The 17414-nt window shown below is 53.2% G+C and overlaps 1 protein-coding gene across 2 annotated transcripts in view; it reads left to right on the top strand.

Annotated features, from left to right (window-relative positions):
- The window catches only part of ETS1 (ETS proto-oncogene 1, transcription factor), a 77584-nt gene that overhangs the window by 18259 nt on the left and 41911 nt on the right, over positions 1-17414 (top strand). Inside the window, exon 1 of one of the 2 annotated variants that reach the window (XM_084495892.1) lies at positions 10792-11026. The exons of the other annotated variant lie outside the window; for it this stretch is intronic. Coding sequence (XP_084352018.1) covers positions 10945-11026 — 82 coding nt within the window. The 5' untranslated portion in view covers positions 10792-10944. Of the gene's footprint in view, positions 1-10791; positions 11027-17414 lie in introns of those variants that run through there. 2 annotated transcript variants of the gene reach the window in all.

The following is a 17414-nucleotide window of genomic DNA, read 5'->3' as shown; positions in this document are numbered from 1 at the left end:
AAGCTATGTATAGCTGCTGGAACACGTGCTGAAGTTTACGCAGCCCACCGGATGGGCCTTCCCCGGTGGGGATTTGTATCAATAGGCTTTGAAAAAAGTTGCAGCGGGTCAATTGTTGGCTGGTTCACAATGGAGTAAATACCGCTTCTCTCCTGCAGCTGGCTCAGGGAGGGGAGGCTGCCTGTGGCAGGCAGGGCTGTTGAGGCTGAGCGCGTCGGGAGGATGGTTTCTCTGCCAGCAAGCGGAGTTGCCTTGGGGAGCTGCAGTGGGAGGCTCACCGGCTTCCAAGTGGCTCGTGTTAGGTGTGGGAAAGGCTTGGGATGAAGCCTGGGGTGGGATTTGCATGTAGGCTTCTTTGTGGCATGAGGAGATTCTTAGCTGACATGAGTCAGTGCTGGGCCATCCTTCGAGAGCTGCATTTGGAGACCTCTGGTCCCCTCCCCTCTTGGAGGCAGGGTTCTCTCTTGGTGGTTTTCCTTCCCCTGCCATGCTGCAAGGGCAGCTGAAGGTTCAAGGCCAGGATCCAGTCTTGAAACCTCAAAGCCAGCTGTAGCGTGTCTGAAAAGCAGGCCGGCTTCTCCCCGCTCAGTGGGAACGCTGCCATTGATTTCGGTGAAGGGGAGTGGGTGCGTGCACTGCAAAGCAATACAGTGAAGATCAACAGTTCATGGCAGGACTTCCCTTCCTGGAAAGGGAAACAAGGCCGCTGACATGGCATATGCTGTGTGAGCAGCACTACATGGCAAAAACACTTGTAGATATTTGTGCTTCCCGTTGAGGGAGTGGGACGGAGCAAAATAAATTGCTCCGCCAAAGTTGGTTGAGATTTTAAAAAAGCAATGGCCCAAGCTGCTTCTCCCTAACTTATCAGCGATGACTTTTCAGGAGTCAGAAATGCCTTTCTTCCCTGGTTTGCATGATTCACTCTCCACATGCAAAGTTTAAGGGGGCAGAGGGCACTTGGTTTAGCTGGAGCGATGTCAGCATTGAGGTAGAATAGGAAAAAAGGAGGAGGTGCCCCAAGGGAGCCTGCTCATGGAAAATTTCTAATTTGGTCAGCTACAGGCATCTCACTGAGGAGCCTGCGCTTGGGAGATTTCAACCCAGTTTTGCAGGCTGGAGAGGCATGAATAATTATGGAAGGCTGGGATGGAAATTAAGCTGGCATCTTAGTCCTGCCCTGGACCAGCTCTTCACCGCGCTGCAAGCCTGGGGTACCCGTGTGTGCTGTGAGATGGCTCCAGGGGTGCTCAAACCTTCTCTTCCCCTGCTCTGCATCCAGTTACTGCCTCACCCTATGAGACCAGAGGCTCCCTTTGTCTGGCAGCTTTTGTTGTGTTCCTATCCAGGCAAACAGCTACTAGATGAAAGTAGGAGCAGTTTCCCTCGCTTTACAGTAATCGAAGTGACAGGATAACAAGGCAAGTGTGTAGCCTGCTTCGCCTTCCACTTGTGCTGAGTTCCAGGCTGGGTGTCAGCTCTGTCCCTATCTAGATGAAATACTGCTTTTTGTCTTTTTTTTTTTTTTTTTTTCTCTGTTGTTACTGCCAAAAGTGACGGATTGTTCTGCAGAAATCATCAATGTTTTGTCAAAACGAAATCCAAACATTTCCAGGCAAAACTCAGCGTTTTCTGGTGCTGGCTGAGTTGATGCAAAAGCAAATCTCCGTGGGAAATGCCAACATGGAACAAAAATGGGGAAATACATTGGAGTGCTCTGCAGAATGCTTCCCCTGGCTCTCACGTTTAAATGTGTGTCCGAGGGGCGGTGAGGCTGAGGTGGTTGAACCCAGGAAGTTAATCTGGATCGCTCGGAGTGCTCATTCAGACCAGAGTGGTTCAAGCAGCCCCGCAGGCACACGGGAAGAGCCCAGTCTGTGCCACGAGGTGTGCACAGTGAGCAGCAATGCTCATTCCCTCCTTCCCAGCCACCGGGATGTGACGCCTCATCCGAGCCACAGCTTCAAGCTATGAGATCCGTTGTTTTTGGGTCTCATCAATCTGTTCCCGCGTTTCTGTGTGTCGCCCCATCTTCCTTTCCCCCACACTCGCACCCCGTGAGACTGTCGGTCCAGCTCTGTGTTTGGTGTAGCAGATGCTTTTTTTACCGTCCGTCTTCCAACATGCCTCTGGGGCCTCGCCGGGGAGCAGTGAGCAGCGAGCGGTGGCACCAGGCTGCAGCGGGGGCACTTTGTGCTCCGCACCCACCTGAAGCGAAATGGGTTCATCGGGGCTCTCCCACGCCTGCCAAGTGCATCCTGCCACTCCCCTCCCCGCCGCTGCTGCTCCTCACTTCATTAGCACTGGAGATGTTTATAAATGGAAGAGATAATATTTTTCGTTTCCAGTTTGGGTTTCCAGGGCAGCCACTTTCTGAAGCACTTAGGAAGTTTAGAGAAGACGAGGTTATATAAACGATTTTTCCCCCCTGGGCTCTTATTAATCAAGTGGCCTGTGGAGCCATTCCCATAGCTTTGGGATAAAGGGCACTAGCTGGGTGAGGGGAGGCAGGCAGTTAACACAAGGCATCTTTTTTTTTTCTTCCCCTTTTTTTGTACGTTTCCGATGAGTGGAGCAGTCAGACCTGGCTGCTTGGGTTTGAAAGTGGACAGAGAGCTGAGTGGCATGCTGAGGCTGTGTTTTGGGCTTCACTCCTGTACTAGCCCCTCGTAGGCCTTGAACCAAGTCGTATAGCACCTTTCAATGACAATTTACCCGGCCCTGTTGATAAATCCTTTTAAAATTTGATTATCTGGTGTAAAATGTTAGCATTGCCTGAGCATAGGGGAAATACGGTTTAGATAACAATGAGCTGATCCTTGTGCTTTCTACAATAACACCCTATGGACGTGCACACGCACACAAACACTAATTAATACATTTCCTGGCAAGCTCTGATGTGTTTCCAGAGCTTCCCAGCACTTTCCCACCCAGGCTGCAGCAGCAGCTGCTGCCCAGCATGGCTGCGAGCAGCGAGGGCAGCTCGTGGGTTGGGAAACCAGGAGCAAGCTTCATGTCAGCTCTCCCCGTTCCCATCAGAAGGAAACCAAGCTCTGCCTCCTCCTCCGGGCCCTTCCTCCCACTGCCTCCCCACCAGCAGAGCCGAGGGCTGGGGTCTTTCTGTTTTCCTTGGGTGGAAAGAGCCCTGGCTGTTGCGCGGGTCCAGCTGTTCCAGTCCTGGAGCCGCAGGTCCACAGGAAATCAGCTCATTTGTCTGCTGACCCACATTCCAGTTCTCCAGCCATGCTCTCTTGGTGTGAAAATAATGATTTAAATAGCCAAGGGTGGAAAATAATGATTTAAAGGAGGTAAAGGGAATATTTGCAGCTATTGCTGACTGTAGACTTGGCAGAGAGAAGCTGTATTTCTTCCGGGTCTGGGGAGCGTGTGGGAAGCGGTGGGTTGAGGTGTTGAACATCTGGAGTGATTTAGCAGTTTTGAGCTGTCGTGCAAGGCTGCGGGGTGCAGGAGTAACTCATCCTAAAGAATTGGGGAGGATGAATGGAGAGAAAAGGTGCTCGGCAAGTTCGGCTGGAGCAGGTGCAGGTCGGGCTCGGCAGAAGAGCCGTGGTGATCCCCTCCAGGGACAGGGGATGGGTGGGGGTGGCCCCAGCATCCAGCAGCACCGCTCAGGATGCTTCAGGCAGCTCCCGTGATGTTTGATGATCTCTGAACGACTTGGCTTGCCTGGCCAGAACTGATTTGCAGACCGGGAGGAAACCTCAAGCACCGTGTTACAACGCAGAGCCACGTGTTTTGTTTCATCTCACTCTTGATGCTAAAACATGAATTGGGCTTCCCTGCTGAAAATGCATCTGAGACCTGTCCCTTCCTTGGAAACTTTGGTGAAGTAACTAACAGAGTGCAAAGGGGGCTTGTTAATGGATTATTTTTAATTGACCTTTTTCTTCATTTTGAAATTTCTTCCCATTTGAAAAGTGCAAAAATGAATACTTTGAGCTCAGATGAATGACACGTGATTTTCGTTATTTTCTTTTAGCTACTTTAGCCCAATGAAAAGCGTGTGAAAAAAAAAAAATGGTTTGCGTTAACCCAGAACATATTTAGAAAAAACATTTGTGTCTACTTTTTTTTTCTCTCTGACTACCAGCAAAGCAAAAAATAAAAAAAAAAATAAAAAATCAGCTATTTGCACAACTTTGGCTGCAGGCGGTGGGCAAGCGGACATGAAGCAAACCAGTTTGTGTGAAGAACCCCTTGTATCTCTAGATCTCCATTCAACAGCTTTCAGAAGATAATTAAAAAACTGAAATAACGGGTGATGATGATAGCTGTATAATGGGTGACGATGCTTGGAGTCGCAGGCCCCTACCGACCAGCTGTCTCTTGCCCATTTACACCACCGAGGATTTAGGGCTGAGGCGAGCTAATCAGGAGACCCTCATGGGGAGAGAGGCGTGTTATTTAATTAGCTGCACAATGGACTGACTGGGAGGCACGTGGTGGCTCTAATAGAAGGAGATAGATGTCCTTTTAGCTGGGCTAATTGTTAGGAAATAGCAGAGGCTTTGTTCAGCCCCAGCATGTGGCCTGTGATCTCGCAGAGCCTAGGGGCTGCCCGCTTATAATTTTAGACAGATCTATTCAAGCCTGCTCTGCAGCGCGGGGCTGAACAAGACGGGTATTGTTGGAGAGCCAGGACCGCTGTCCAAGAAAACCACCCCGAAAAACCCAAACACGTGTAGAGCGGAATAGTTTCTGTCGTTTATTCACTAGCGGGCCTGGCTGCCAAATGAAGACAATTGGAAGTGAGGAGGTTTCCGACGCGGGGTGCGGGTTTTGCTCTTTGAAACACACACGCGGGCGAATCCTTCCTCCAAGGAGCACGACAGCATGCAGGAGGAAGGCCCTGCCGGCACAGCGTGCCCTGGGCAGGCGGCTTTGGGTGCCGAGGGGCCCCATCCTGCCACCCCCTCCTGACCAGCCGCCGCTCAGGATGTGACCCTGGTGTGCTGGGCCGACCGGGCCCATCTCCGTGGGTTTGCTGTAGGCACTGCCGTGATCACGGTGGGACGGTTGGTGTGGAGGGACCGTCTCCGTCCTGAGCTGCCCCCTCAAATCTCCCTGTGGCTTGACCCCGTCATGGTCCCCATCCCCTGAGCTTTTCCTTCGGGACCGCTGAGCCGATGCTCCTGACCCTTTGTGAAGCAAGAAAGCAGCCTTCCATTAAAGCAGGGGGATGGAGGCACAAAGGTTTGTAAGAGGTCATGTGGAAATATTGACCAGGAATTAAACTTCCATGTCTTGAGCCTCTCTGTCCTGGCCACAGAGTTAACCTGAGGGTCATCGCACTCCAGGGTTTGATCCTCCCACCGCCAACTGGCTGCGTGCAGGCGCCTTGTTCTTGTGCCTGCTGTTCCTCAGGCTCTCGGTTCGTATCCTAGAGGTTGGCACCGGGCTGACCTTCCCAGGAAGGTGCTTGTGTGGCTTCTGGCACCTCTGTAAAAATAAAATGTTGCTTAATACTTTCTGCAGCTTCATGTTCTGAAACAGTGGCTTTTCTGCTTGCTATTGCTTGCAAAAGATGAAAGGAGCAGAGAAATGTTAGTGACTGGTATTTAGCTGTGCAGGAGATTTGCTTTATGGGAGTATTAGCAATGATCCCACTGCCTCTCCTTTGTGATCCCTCACCTCTTTCCAAGGGAAGGGGGTTCAGAGACCAGCAGAAGTCAGTTCAGCAGCCTCTGTTGCCAGAGATCTGTGAATGCCATGGGTGAAGCTGTGAACAGAGATGTGCTGCCTGAGTCTGATCTGACTGCATCTGTTTCTGTTGCGGAGGAGGCTGCCTGGGAGATCTGACCAAAGATGAGAGGCCCTACAAATGAGGTTTGATGTGTACGGGCTGTGCGTGCTCAGGGTAATCGTGAGCATCATGAGTTAAACAGCAAAAGTCCTCAGGTTATGTTTACCAAAAACTTGGTGCTGTTACTTGAGGAGGAGAGGGGAACAAACAGCGCTGGAGAACAGCTTACAAGGATTTTCCATGCAGCCAGCTCTTCCAGCGGGGTAACAAGTGAGTGACAGCACCCCCCGCCAACGAAATTCAAGGCAGAATTACATCGCTTGAGCCCAGATTAGCTAATCAGGTTAAGAAGCAGCGTGGGATCGCTGGGAAACCAATAGCAGGAGACACTCGAAGATGCTTAGGCAGCCTGCGGGAGCACTGATTGAGGTACCCACGGTGTGCTGGCCGGGCTGGGGCTCCGTGGCAGCCGCGCGGGGCTCTGTGAGCTGGGCTCCTGACGCCAAGCTGGCCACAAAGATGCTTTTGTGAGCCATCTCCTCTGGGAAGCTAATGAGAGCAGGAGTCGTGGAGGCTCGGAGGCGGCTTCCTCTGCTCGCGCCTGGAGGGCAATCAGAGGACGTTATTGTGGCAGCGCTGTCTGGGCTGCTCGGGGCTGAAGTCTGCGTCTCCGCAGCGTGAACACAAACTGGCTTTTAGTGCAGGCGCTGCAGAGGACGGGGACCCTCCGTGACTCCGGGCACAGAGCGGCCAGGGGACCCCAGAGGCTGTAGCCATCTGGGTCACGCAGCAGCCAGTGCTCTCGTGGTGGCCACCATCTCCTGGCCACGAACGCTGGATGCGAGAGCTGCCTGCCCTCCCCATGGGGAGTGCGGGGGCACCAGCAGTGCGTGCTGGCTGACAGGCTCTACTTCCATGCCAGCCACTGAGCCAACAAGGGGAGGCTGCAGCCCCCAGCTACTAACCCAGCCTCCCTTTACCAGTGTAAAACAACTCCCTCGGATGCTTCCCAGCTCTTGCGGTGCTTGAAAGAATTTCTCATATAATTTTAAATTCCAGGAAAGGTATCTCCCCGGGGAATGGTCATGGCAGCTGCTTGCTCTTTCCTCTCATTGCAGCGGGCCACCTCCACACCCAGAGCCACCTCCCTGCTCCTTCCTTTCTTGGAGTGGTGGCTGCTGCTCTTTCCAACAATGACCCCCTTGCGATAAGTCCTTTCATGTCTCTGCTTCTCCCTGGGATTGCAGGACACTCTTGTGTTATTTTTTTCCTTCCCCTTTGCTCCTGATTTTTGCCTCCTGCCCTCTGGATATTGTTTACTTGACAAAACATCAAACTGAGGCCCTGACCGCTTGCAGTCATTAAAAATCCCATGGCAGTTTTGGGGAAGGCTCCAATTTGGCTAATTACGTTCTGCCATAAATATCCCCCTGCAGTTTTAATTGGCTATGGTGTTCTTCATTTCCTGTCCATAACAGCTGGGCGGTGTTGCTCCGCGTTGGTACGTAGCCCTTGTGTTTCACCCCAAAGGTGGCTGCGCTTCAGTGCTAGGAGAGCGCCTTCTTCACTCAGCCAGCAGCCGAGCGGGTGAATCCCAGAAGCCGTCACAGCCACGCCACGTCTGGAGGAGGGCCAGCAGCTGCCAGTTTGCAGAAGGGCCGTGGCAGGAGTGAATTTGGCCCTGCTAAATGGAAAGAGCCAGCCCCAGGTTGGAAAAAGGTGGTAGAAAGACAGTCCTGCCCTCCCTGAGCCCTCGGACATCACAGCAAAGGCTCTGCAATACCTTTTCTCGGTGCTAAATGAATAATAATTATTATTCTTTTAGACCAAGGTTAGTCAGCGTCCCTGGGAACAATGTGGCATTATTGCCTGTCCTTTCTTTGTTCCAAACTGTTGAAAAACAATCAGACTGCATTGTGGAGAGAGGGCAGATGGTTATCTCTGATCAACGGCAAGATCTTTTGACTATATTAATGGCAGGAGGGCTGTTGTCCACAACCCAGCACCCTCCCTCAACAGGAGAGAGCGCGAATAGATATTAATGGTGAATAACGACAGAGTGGAAAAGGAGGGTGAGACTTGGATGTTGAAGAGGAAAGATTTTTCTGAAGGCTGTAAGCAGCAAATAGGAACCAGTTGCTGAGGCAAAGTCATGTTTGGCAGGTCTTGGACTCCAAATGGTCACATCCCAGCTGAAGAAACTAATCAATGGATTCCTTCCATGCCTTCTGCGAACACTGAGCCATTGAGCGGCTCAGCTGGAGTTCAGAGCCAGGGCTTTCATGTTGCAGGCTCTGAAGTGAACACAAATTAAGGCAGCCGCTAGGACGGAGTTGAGTTCGAAGGAGAGATTCAGCTGCCCTGGGAGGAAATTTCTGTCCACAGCCTCTCCATTCTTTTCCCTCTCCTTTCCTCCACTTTGACTTCTTTTGCCCCAGAGGTGCTTCTGGAAATGTTCTCCTGGTCCTGCAGGGAGGGGGGGCTGTGCATCGCAGGAGTAAGACGAAACAGAAATTTGGGGAGCAGGGGTGGGGGCGAGGTGGGGGAGTGGAAGAGCTCAAAGCCTCGCCGCAGCCATGCTGCACCAAGCTGTGGCTTCATGTCATCAGCTTTGCGGGATCAGTGCTGAGCCGGCATGCCAAGAGTGTGTGTATCTTCTCTAATAAAAAACACACAAGCTGCAAGAAAGGTCTTTATTAGAGCCTTTGTACTGGTCCAGAAGAGAAGGAGCCTCATTACAGGTGCATTGGACTCGAGCCAGTCCTTAGGACTGTAACACTCAGAGGCGAGGCCGAGCCAAACACATCAGCCCACGGGAGCAGGGCTGAAGTGCAGGCACTGGAGAGGCAGCTGAAGCCTCTGGTGCAGATTTTTAATCTTTTTTTTTAATCTTAATTTTTAATTTTTATAATCAGCGGCTACTCTGCTCCATGTGGGACCATCTCTGCTGGTGGGAACCTTCTCCTGCACCGTGTCAGCAGCTTGTCCCTATCAGCTTGGGCGCGACACTGCGGCCTCACTGCGTGCCTCGTCTTGTGTGTGTGTCTGGGGACTGTGGTTTGCTGCAGGAGGCTGCGCTCGCTCTGAGCAGCGAGGATTACTGAGCACCACCGAGCCGGGGGAGCAGTCGGGTCATTTCAATACGGTTGGGACCGCAGGTGCTTTCTGATGGCTTCGCCGCCGCAGCCAGCTGCGTAGCTGGGCCCCCCGCGCCCTCCCAGCCCGGCCCCGCTCCCCGCCGTGCACCGCAGCCTGCCTGAGCGGGGACCTGGTGCTCACAGCGCTCCGAGAGAGGTGTGGGAAGGGAAAGGAAGGGAAAGGAAAGGAAGGGCTCTCAGGCTGCGATCGCTGCCTCAGGTTTCTCTTCCCAAGCTGCTCTGGAAGGGCGCCTACAGAGAGGCAGCTGCTGCTTCTGAATCCCCTTTTGGTTTTGAACTAGAAACGTTCTGCTCAGCCTCCTCTCTGCAGTCTCTTCCTTCAGTCACTGCTGTCCATCGTGTATGGGGAAGAGGGGAAAAAAACAAACACAGGACAGATGCAAGCCCATTATCCTACATGGGGAGAGGCAGTGGGGACCACTCTTTACTCTTGCAGCCATTGTCTTTGCACTCTCAGATTCCTGTGATGGGTTCCAAACAGGGATGCTCAGCCTTGTGCCCTGCCTGCTGCACCGAGCACAGCTCAGAGGTTCTCCAAAGCATGCAGGGATCCGTGGGGAGCGGTTGTGTACTGGTCACACGGTGAATCACTGGTCCTACCCTGCCGCCACTGGTTTTCTGTAAGAATGAGGAACTGAACTTGCAAGTGGATGGTGACTGGGAAACAGAGCTGCCTGTAAAATTGGAAATACAAGTGCTTGTCAGCAGGTGAGGCACCTGGAGCTAGCTGCTCCCCTGGCCTTGCCAGCATTGGAGCATCCTGAGTGATCTGCTTAGGTAAAAGCGGCGGCTAGCATCAGGCTCTCACTTTCTGGCCCCGCACCTCACAGCTTCCTTTAGTTACACTGACTTTTCTTCTATAAATACGCCTCAGGCGAATGAGAAAGGCTGCTCTGAAGCAGCTAGAAATAATTCTGAGCTGTAACATTTGCATCCGCAGCCAATCTCTATGTTTGAAGGTTTCTATTGTGCTTGCAAGTGGGACCCTGGCTCCTGCTGGGGGCTGCAGGCGGCCCCAAAGCCCGGCTGCTGACGCACTGGGCCCCGATCACCCCGTTACAGCCGGGACGTTCCCCTTAGCCCAGCTTTGATCAGAGCTGGTCCCTGCCAGCGTCTCGGAGGCTGTTGAGACTTTCTGAGTGAGAGAACCACAAACGCTGGTTGCTAATGTCTTTTTTTTTTTTTTTTTTTTTTTTTACACTTGTACCGGTAAATTGCCATCTGTGAGTCATAATCTCCTTTCTGCTTTGCCGTTTGTGGTCTGAAGTTTTTGCTACCTAAATATAATAAAACATATTTTGTGTGAAAACCGATATTCTTCTGTTAAGCTCCCGGCCCGCCAGCACGATACTCATCGCGCATCTCTAGGAGCGTTTTTGCCCCGCTTGCTTCCCAAACTTCGCTTTGGCTCCCCCGGCACCGTGTGTGCCCTGAATCCCCCCCGGACCACCCCGGCCCGGGGCGCACCCGTGGGTGGGAGGGGGGCACCCAAAAGCGGGGCAGCACCCACGGAGGGGACAGGAGCGGGGATCGCCACCCGAGCCCTCGTTCCTGCTGGGACCGGGGGGTGGCCTCAGCCCCGCTTCTCGCCCCCCGGCCCCGCTCCGCTCCCCACCGAGCCGGGGCCGCCTCCGGGGCGGGGGCCGGGGCAGGACAGGGGCAGAGGCAGGGCAGGGCAGGGGAGGGGAGGGCCAGGCGGGTCCCTCCCCGCCGCTGTCACCGCTCGGGGCCGGCCCCCAGCGCCCTCCCCTCGGCGGCTCAGCCCGGGCCGGGGCGGCGGCGGCGGCGGCGGCGGGGGGGCGAGGCGGAGCGGAGCCGAGCGGCGAGGAGCGGAGCGGAGGAGAGGGGAGAGAGGGGAGCGAAGGCGCAGGGGAAGGAGGAGGAAGAGGAGGAGGAGGAAGGCGAGGAAGAGGAGGGAGGAGGAGGAAGCAGGCGCCCGGGCGCCCCGCTCCGCGCACGGCGGGGCGCAGCAGCCGCCCCCCGCTCCCGGTCCTGGTCCCGGTCCCAGCCCCAGCCCCAGCCATGAAGGCGGCGGTGGACCTGAAGCCCACCCTGACCATCATCAAGACGGAGAAGGTGGACATCGATCTCTTCCCGTCCGCCGGTAAGCGCCCTACTGCCCCCGGGGGCTGCGGGAATCCCTTCTCGCCTCCCCGCTTCAGCGCCCGGGGAGGCCGGGGGGATGGAGATCTGTGTTTTTTTTTTTTTTGGGGGGGGGGATCCTTCCGAAGGGGACCCGCGAGCTGCAGGGGAGCGGCGCTGCCCGGCAGCACCGCTGGGGGAAGGCGAAGTTGCTTTCGGAGCACTTTCAAGACTTCCCTCCCTCCTCCAAAAGAAGAACCGCCGCACCCCAGCCGCCTTGTCTCACGCTTTTGGACCCCGAGCGGGGACGGGACAAGCCCCCCGGGGGAGGGAGGGAGGCGACGACGACCCCCGCCGGGCTTTTAGGAGCCCCCACGAAGCGTCCCCAAGGAGGGGGGCGCGGGGAACCCCGGTCCCCGCTGCAAACGCCCCGAGCGGTCCGAGCACGGCTCGGGCGGTGCTGAGGATGCACCGCGTTTAAATCCGGAGAGCCCGAGGCTCTGATTTTTTTTTTACTTTTTATTTTCCACCCCTTTCTGAAGAAATGGGTGGAGGAAGGGTGCTGGAGCTCTCGGGGATGATAGCAGCGGGTTACTGCAGCGAGGCGTGTTTTTTTGTTGTTGTTGTCGTCCTAGCGATAAGTTTAGCTGCTGCTGGCTGTGGTTAATGCTGGTAGCTGAGTTTTTACCATAATAAGGGCTGTTGGGCACGTCCTGGTGCTGGCTGACCTCAGGCTCTCAGCGGTGGCTTTTGCCTCGCTCTCGGGGCAGGGGATGGTGCTGGGAGCCTGCAGGGACAGAACTTGGCCTTGGGGACAAGACGCGGTCCCACTGCTTCCCTCTCCCTGCCACAGCTCCCGCAATGCTCGAGGGGAGGCTGCTGGGTTTTGCACAGCGCTGGTGTGCTGAAGGAAATGAAAACAGAGCTGTGCGTGTCTTTGGCAGTTAGTGAACTTCTAGGAAATCCAGCAAGGGGATCACGTCCCACCAGGCGATGATTTCAGGCTGCCGAGGGGACATGGAGTGACAGCTGGCTGCTGGAGCACGGGGGGCCGCGGCCGCGCAGCGGTTAGCGCTCAGGCTTAAAATAGAGCCTTGTGTGGGATCAGCTTGTCTGCAGAGAGCCCCAGTAAGTCTGCACACGTCTGTGGGATCCACACCGATGGGCTGCACGGGGTCTGATGTGGGGACAGCATCTTGTGCGTGACCCATCTCACAACAGCAGCACGTAGAGGACCTGGCCGCTGGTTATGGCTGTTGCCCCTGACCAGGCTGAGCCTTACTTTCAGGTGTGGGCTCCGAAGGGTCAGGCTTCAAAACGCAGTGGAGATGCTGAGGAATAATTTTCCAAAGCACCTTTGCAGGTTAAGCGAGAGGCTCTGGTGCAGCTGAGGGTCTGACTGTGTCTATTTCCTAAAGCTTGGGTTAAAAGAAGGTTTACTGGAGACTCACTGCCGTGCTTCAGGCCGTGACTGCAGGTTTCTTGCTCGCAGAGGAAGAAAATGGGATAGGAAGAACACCTGGTTCATCGGGGCAGGGCCGGGAGGATGTGGGGTTTGTTTGTCTTTCAATTCAGACCAAATATCTGCTGAAATTTAAACATCTCCTGGCGTGGGTGACAGCGTGTTACTGAGGCGTCTTTGTTGTTTAGGTGTTGGAGCATGGGATCAATGTAATTGCCTTTTCCCTCAAGTGAGGACGCAGCATTTCGTGCTGCCTTAAGTTCATTTTCTTCTGAGAAAGCTCTTTTGCAGCTTATGTCAGCAAGCAGTTTTTAGCGTTGACCCAAAGTTTAAACTTTGGCAGGAAGAGCGCTGAAAAACAAAAACCAAAAAGGTAAAAAAGAGCTGACTCCCTATCGACTTCAGCTGCAGTTGCTTCTGTTTTGGTGGCTGTGCTAACACTGAGCCAGAAAGGTCAGTGTTGTCAATTAGCTGGCTTAACCTCATTTCCCCTGTAACTTTTTAGAGAATGCTGCAGCTTTCTTGCACGGTCGGACTGATGCTGAGAGAGGGAGCATGGATGCTGGCAGCTTCTGTTTCAAGCATCCATAGGAGATAGATGTCAAGTTTTCTCTACTCCTGTCTGTTTGGGAGTGCTGCTGAGCTCTTGCTCACCCAGCCCTTGGTCTCCTTGAGGAATCTGCCACTAAGTGTGCCCATTGTCCTTCTTTTGAAATGGGCATTGGCCTCAAAATGAGTCTGGCCTCTCATTCCTTACATGCCAGCAAGGCAGTGAATCTGCTCCACAGCATCCATAGGGTTAATCCTAGGCAGGGAGAATTGTTCCAGGCAGAGGTTTTCAATTGTGCGAGATGTTTCATGTGCCAGGTGCTTGATGCCCTATAAAACTGTAGAGATGCGTTGGCTGCACTGCAACGTCCCTTCCATGCCTTGAAATAAAAGCCTGCACGTGCAGGCAGCCCCTGTGTGTAGGAGCGAGGTTTGCAGCGTGTCCAAAGGGCTTAAAAATAACCTAAAGGGGATGTGAAGTTTTACAAAGCTCCAAAGCCAAGTTCCCCTGCTGTTGCCAGCAAGAATGTGTGAGGAAGATGAGTAGGTCAGGAACCCAAATACCACAGTGGTGGGCTCCTGCTTTAATGTGCAGGCTGTGTGTGTGGGTTTTCCTCGTAATGGTATGATGGACCGTATGCTAACACAGTTTTGATTGCAAATATGTGGCTGATCCACCAGTGGGTTGGTGGGATTTAGTTTACAGCCTTTTTTTTGTTTTTTAATCACAGACAGTTGAAAGTTCATCCTCTGAAGTCAGAACCCAAACCAGGTGAAAATCAACCCTAATGGGAACTTAACATTGCAACTGGTAAATGCTGCCTGCTGCAAATCAATTTGTTTCCTCCAGTTCTGCAGAGCTCTGTTTGTTCTCTGCGGTCAGAGTTAAAAGCAGCTCCGCAACCCTCGCTGGAAGCTGGCAGTGTGTAATTGGGACTCCCAAGTGCTGAGAGATAACTGCATTTCTTGCTAATGAGGCTGCTGACTTGCTGCCCCAGGGCTTCCCACAAGGTACTGCAGGAGGGCTGCAATGGCAGGCAGAGATGCTGGGCTCCCTTCTCCTGCATCCACTCCCCTCTCGCTTCCTTCCCCTGTAGGTGCAGCTTGGTGCTGGGCCTGCTCCTGCCTGGCATGAAACCAGGACTCAGTCTGCCTCGAAATCCCAGCTCCAGGAGGCGGCAGGACCCCGTCCATCCCTTTTGGTGCTTCCCATGTGGACCCCAAGGACATCCAGGAGATGGGCGCGTTGTTTCCATTCGCCTGTGTGTGGGTGGGATCCCAGGGGTGTGTTTTTATCTGGCAGGAGCCCTTCCCTCTCTTTGGGGTTTGGGACATGGTCAGTACAGGGCTGAAGCAAGGTAACTCCTGCTGCAGGGTGCAGGGAAGTGGACAGGCTCTGAGCAGTGTGTATTTGGGTGGAGGACCTGCTGCATCACACAGCCTCTCCTAGACAGGTCAATCTCTTCTTCTTGTCCTTTGCTTTCACTTTTAACATACACAAATGAGGGAGTTCGTATTTAATGCAAATGTTCTGTCAAGCATCTGCCCACCTGCGCTGTGCCTTGCTGCAGGGAAATAGCCAAGTGCTTTACAAGCCAGAATGTGTCTTCATTACACATCTTAGGATGGCGTCCTGGAGAGCCCAGCTTCCCAAACACGCCTCTGCTCTGCAGTCTGTGTGTGCACAGAACAGGGTCACAGCAGCAGCGACCCATCCGAGGGACTACTCCTATTTCTGCCTGACTCAGTTTCCCTGTTGCTGTCTGGAGACTGGTCCTGGTGGCTTGCATGGCCACGTTCTTGCATACCAGGTGAAACCCAGCACCAAAAAAAAACAGCAGTTGCCTCTCTCTGCTTCAAGTTATCCTCTAACCCCTCTCTCCTCTGCGTACTGGTGCTGGAGGAGCATTTGCTTGCCTGCACCCATTGGGACAGGCTGTGTGCATGCAAACTGAGAGAGGGTTTTCCTGGAAACCCAGGAAAGCCCGGAGAAAGGAAACGCTGAAGGGTGAAGAGATTTCAGGGCAGCACAGAATTTTATCCGGCATCTTTCTGAATGTTTTTGCATCTGCATTGACAGCAAAGGTGAGAGCTCCTCTTCGGCTGTGGATTGTTCAGTGTGGGCATGAATCCTCAGCCGGCAAGAGGGAGACTCTAATAAATTGAGGGCCTCTGGCTCCTGAGGTATTTTCGATGCTGATTGCCGGTGGAGGAGGTGAGAATTTGAGCTGAAAAAGAGCAATTATCTTCCTATGCACTTACAAAATGCCCATCACTGTGGTATCCAGCTAGGATGGGGGAACAGTTTCCCAGGAGGGAGGAGACTGCATCTGTCTTTCACCAGCTTTTTTAGTGTCAACTTGTGTCTACTTAAGGAACAAAGCTGTGAAAAGAGCTGGGAAGGGGGCAGCTGATGATGCCCTGTGCAGCCTTCTCTCACCCTTCATCCTTCAGGGATCCACGGCATGAAGTACGCCCCGGACTGCGGCGTTCTTAGCTTCGGTACAGAGGGCAGTGATATTTGCAAGAAAGAGGAGCAAAGCCCCATTTCTTCCTCTTTTTCATCGTGTACTCCCCAAAGCATGTAACAACTGTGCAATTGCAGTGTAGTTACACGAACTGGCCTCTAATTTGCCATGTAATTATGGCGTGCTATGCTTTGATAAGCCTTATAAAATGAAGGGATAACACAGTCCTGTGCAGGAGCAAGCTCTCCAAAGGGAGCTGAGGAGCAAGCTAGCTGCCATTCCGCTACCCCAAATCCCGAAGAGATTGCTGCAGTTAGACCTGGAGATGCCAGCTTGATGCTGGAGGTGAGATGGAAGGCGGCTTGGTGTCCTCCTGTGCTCTTGTGGTGAGAGCAGACATGTCTCAGGCACTCAGATGCATCTCAGGTGCTACCTCTCAGGGAAGAGGTAGGTGTGAGTCAGAGCAGACTTGTCTGAATCTGGTGTAGGGGTGTAAGCAGGCAGGGCTGTCAGGCCGAGTGACTGCTTTCAGTTGTAGTACTTCAGTCGGGATTTGGGGGAAGAAAGGAACAAATCCATGTGGATTTGTCTCAGGCAATTAAAGAGAGTCTTTTCCTCTCTACACCATTAGCTGGTACTTGCATGGGCACGTGAGCTATATTAAGGTGAGCAAACCTTATCTAGGATAGATTTAGGAGAGCAAGTGTCACTGCTATCCCTGGGATGAACTGAAAGGATCGAGCTGCTGGCATCCTACAGGCTTATGCATTTTGCTCAGGGGAAGACCTGAGCTTGGTAGGGTGGTGCCAGGGCACCAGCTGAAGTGAAGACGGGAGGGGTGATCAGCTTTGCTTGAAGGTGAAGATTCCTCTGGGAGCAGGGGCTGACCATTCATGGCACTGTGAAGCTGGGGATCCCGACAGGAACGGTGGGGACCGACTGAAATCTGTCTTCCCCAGATTCACTTGTCGGCTGTGAGTTACGGGCCAGTTTGCAGCTTGTCCAAATCAGCTTTGCTCTGCTGAAGCCAGGGATATATGCTCTGATCCAGCGTAAAGCCTCAGCGCTGTAGCTGATACAAACTGTACAGCTGTCTGGCAGCCAAAAATTGGGCCTGTGTCCCTTTTTTTTTTAACCCGCGACATAGTTATGCATCGCAGCTCTTTTGTTCCTCTTCCGTGACTAAGCTGCTCACTGCCTTGTTTCTTCTTCTTCTTTTTTTTTTTTTTTCCTTCGTTGTGTAGTTTATAATCTCCCAACTAGATACAGAAAAAAAAAATTTGTTTGCAATGCTGGCCAAGAAGGCTCTGGTTTCACTGGCATCGGGCCATGCTTACATCCCCAGTCAAAATACTGCTGGTTAAACAATAAATATTTATTGATTCTCCTACAAGCTTCTACATTTTTCCCAGGTGCGGTGGAATTTGGGGGGGTGGAGAGCACTTGAGTCCCAAAGCGGCTTCTTTTGGGCTGCAGCGGCTGTGCCGGGTTTCTGTGGAATTTACTTTTGCTCCTCCTGATGACAAAACCGTGAGATGGCTCTGGAGATAGCAGCTCTCCTGCGGGCTGGGATGCGAAGGGGAGCCTCGCAGGCTGGTTTTGGTACCGCTCTGTGTCTCCAGGCATTCAGCCTGTACTTCTGCTCCATTCAGCTGCCTGTCTGGACTGCCCCAGGTTGCAGGATTTGTGCCCGTGACTGCTGCAGGCTCTGGTGGTAATTATGTGAAAATGTGCAAATCTACAAGTCGCTTTATCTGCCTGAATATCTCCTTGAATAAGGGAGTGACTCCTGTCCAGAGGCGATCCGTAGTTCAATGTCTGGACCAGAGAGATGGCAAAAAATAAAAACGAAAAAAAAAAACACAAATCAGGGTGGTTTCAGTTAGTAATTTGGTTAAAGGGCTCAGCCTTCATATCTAGACTGTAGAGAA

The sequence above is a fragment of the Aythya ferina genome (genome assembly GCF_964211825.1).
Source record: "Aythya ferina genome assembly, chromosome: 22".
Classification (NCBI taxonomy): Eukaryota; Metazoa; Chordata; class Aves; order Anseriformes; family Anatidae; genus Aythya; species Aythya ferina.
This window is presented reverse-complemented; position numbering and strand designations above follow the sequence as displayed.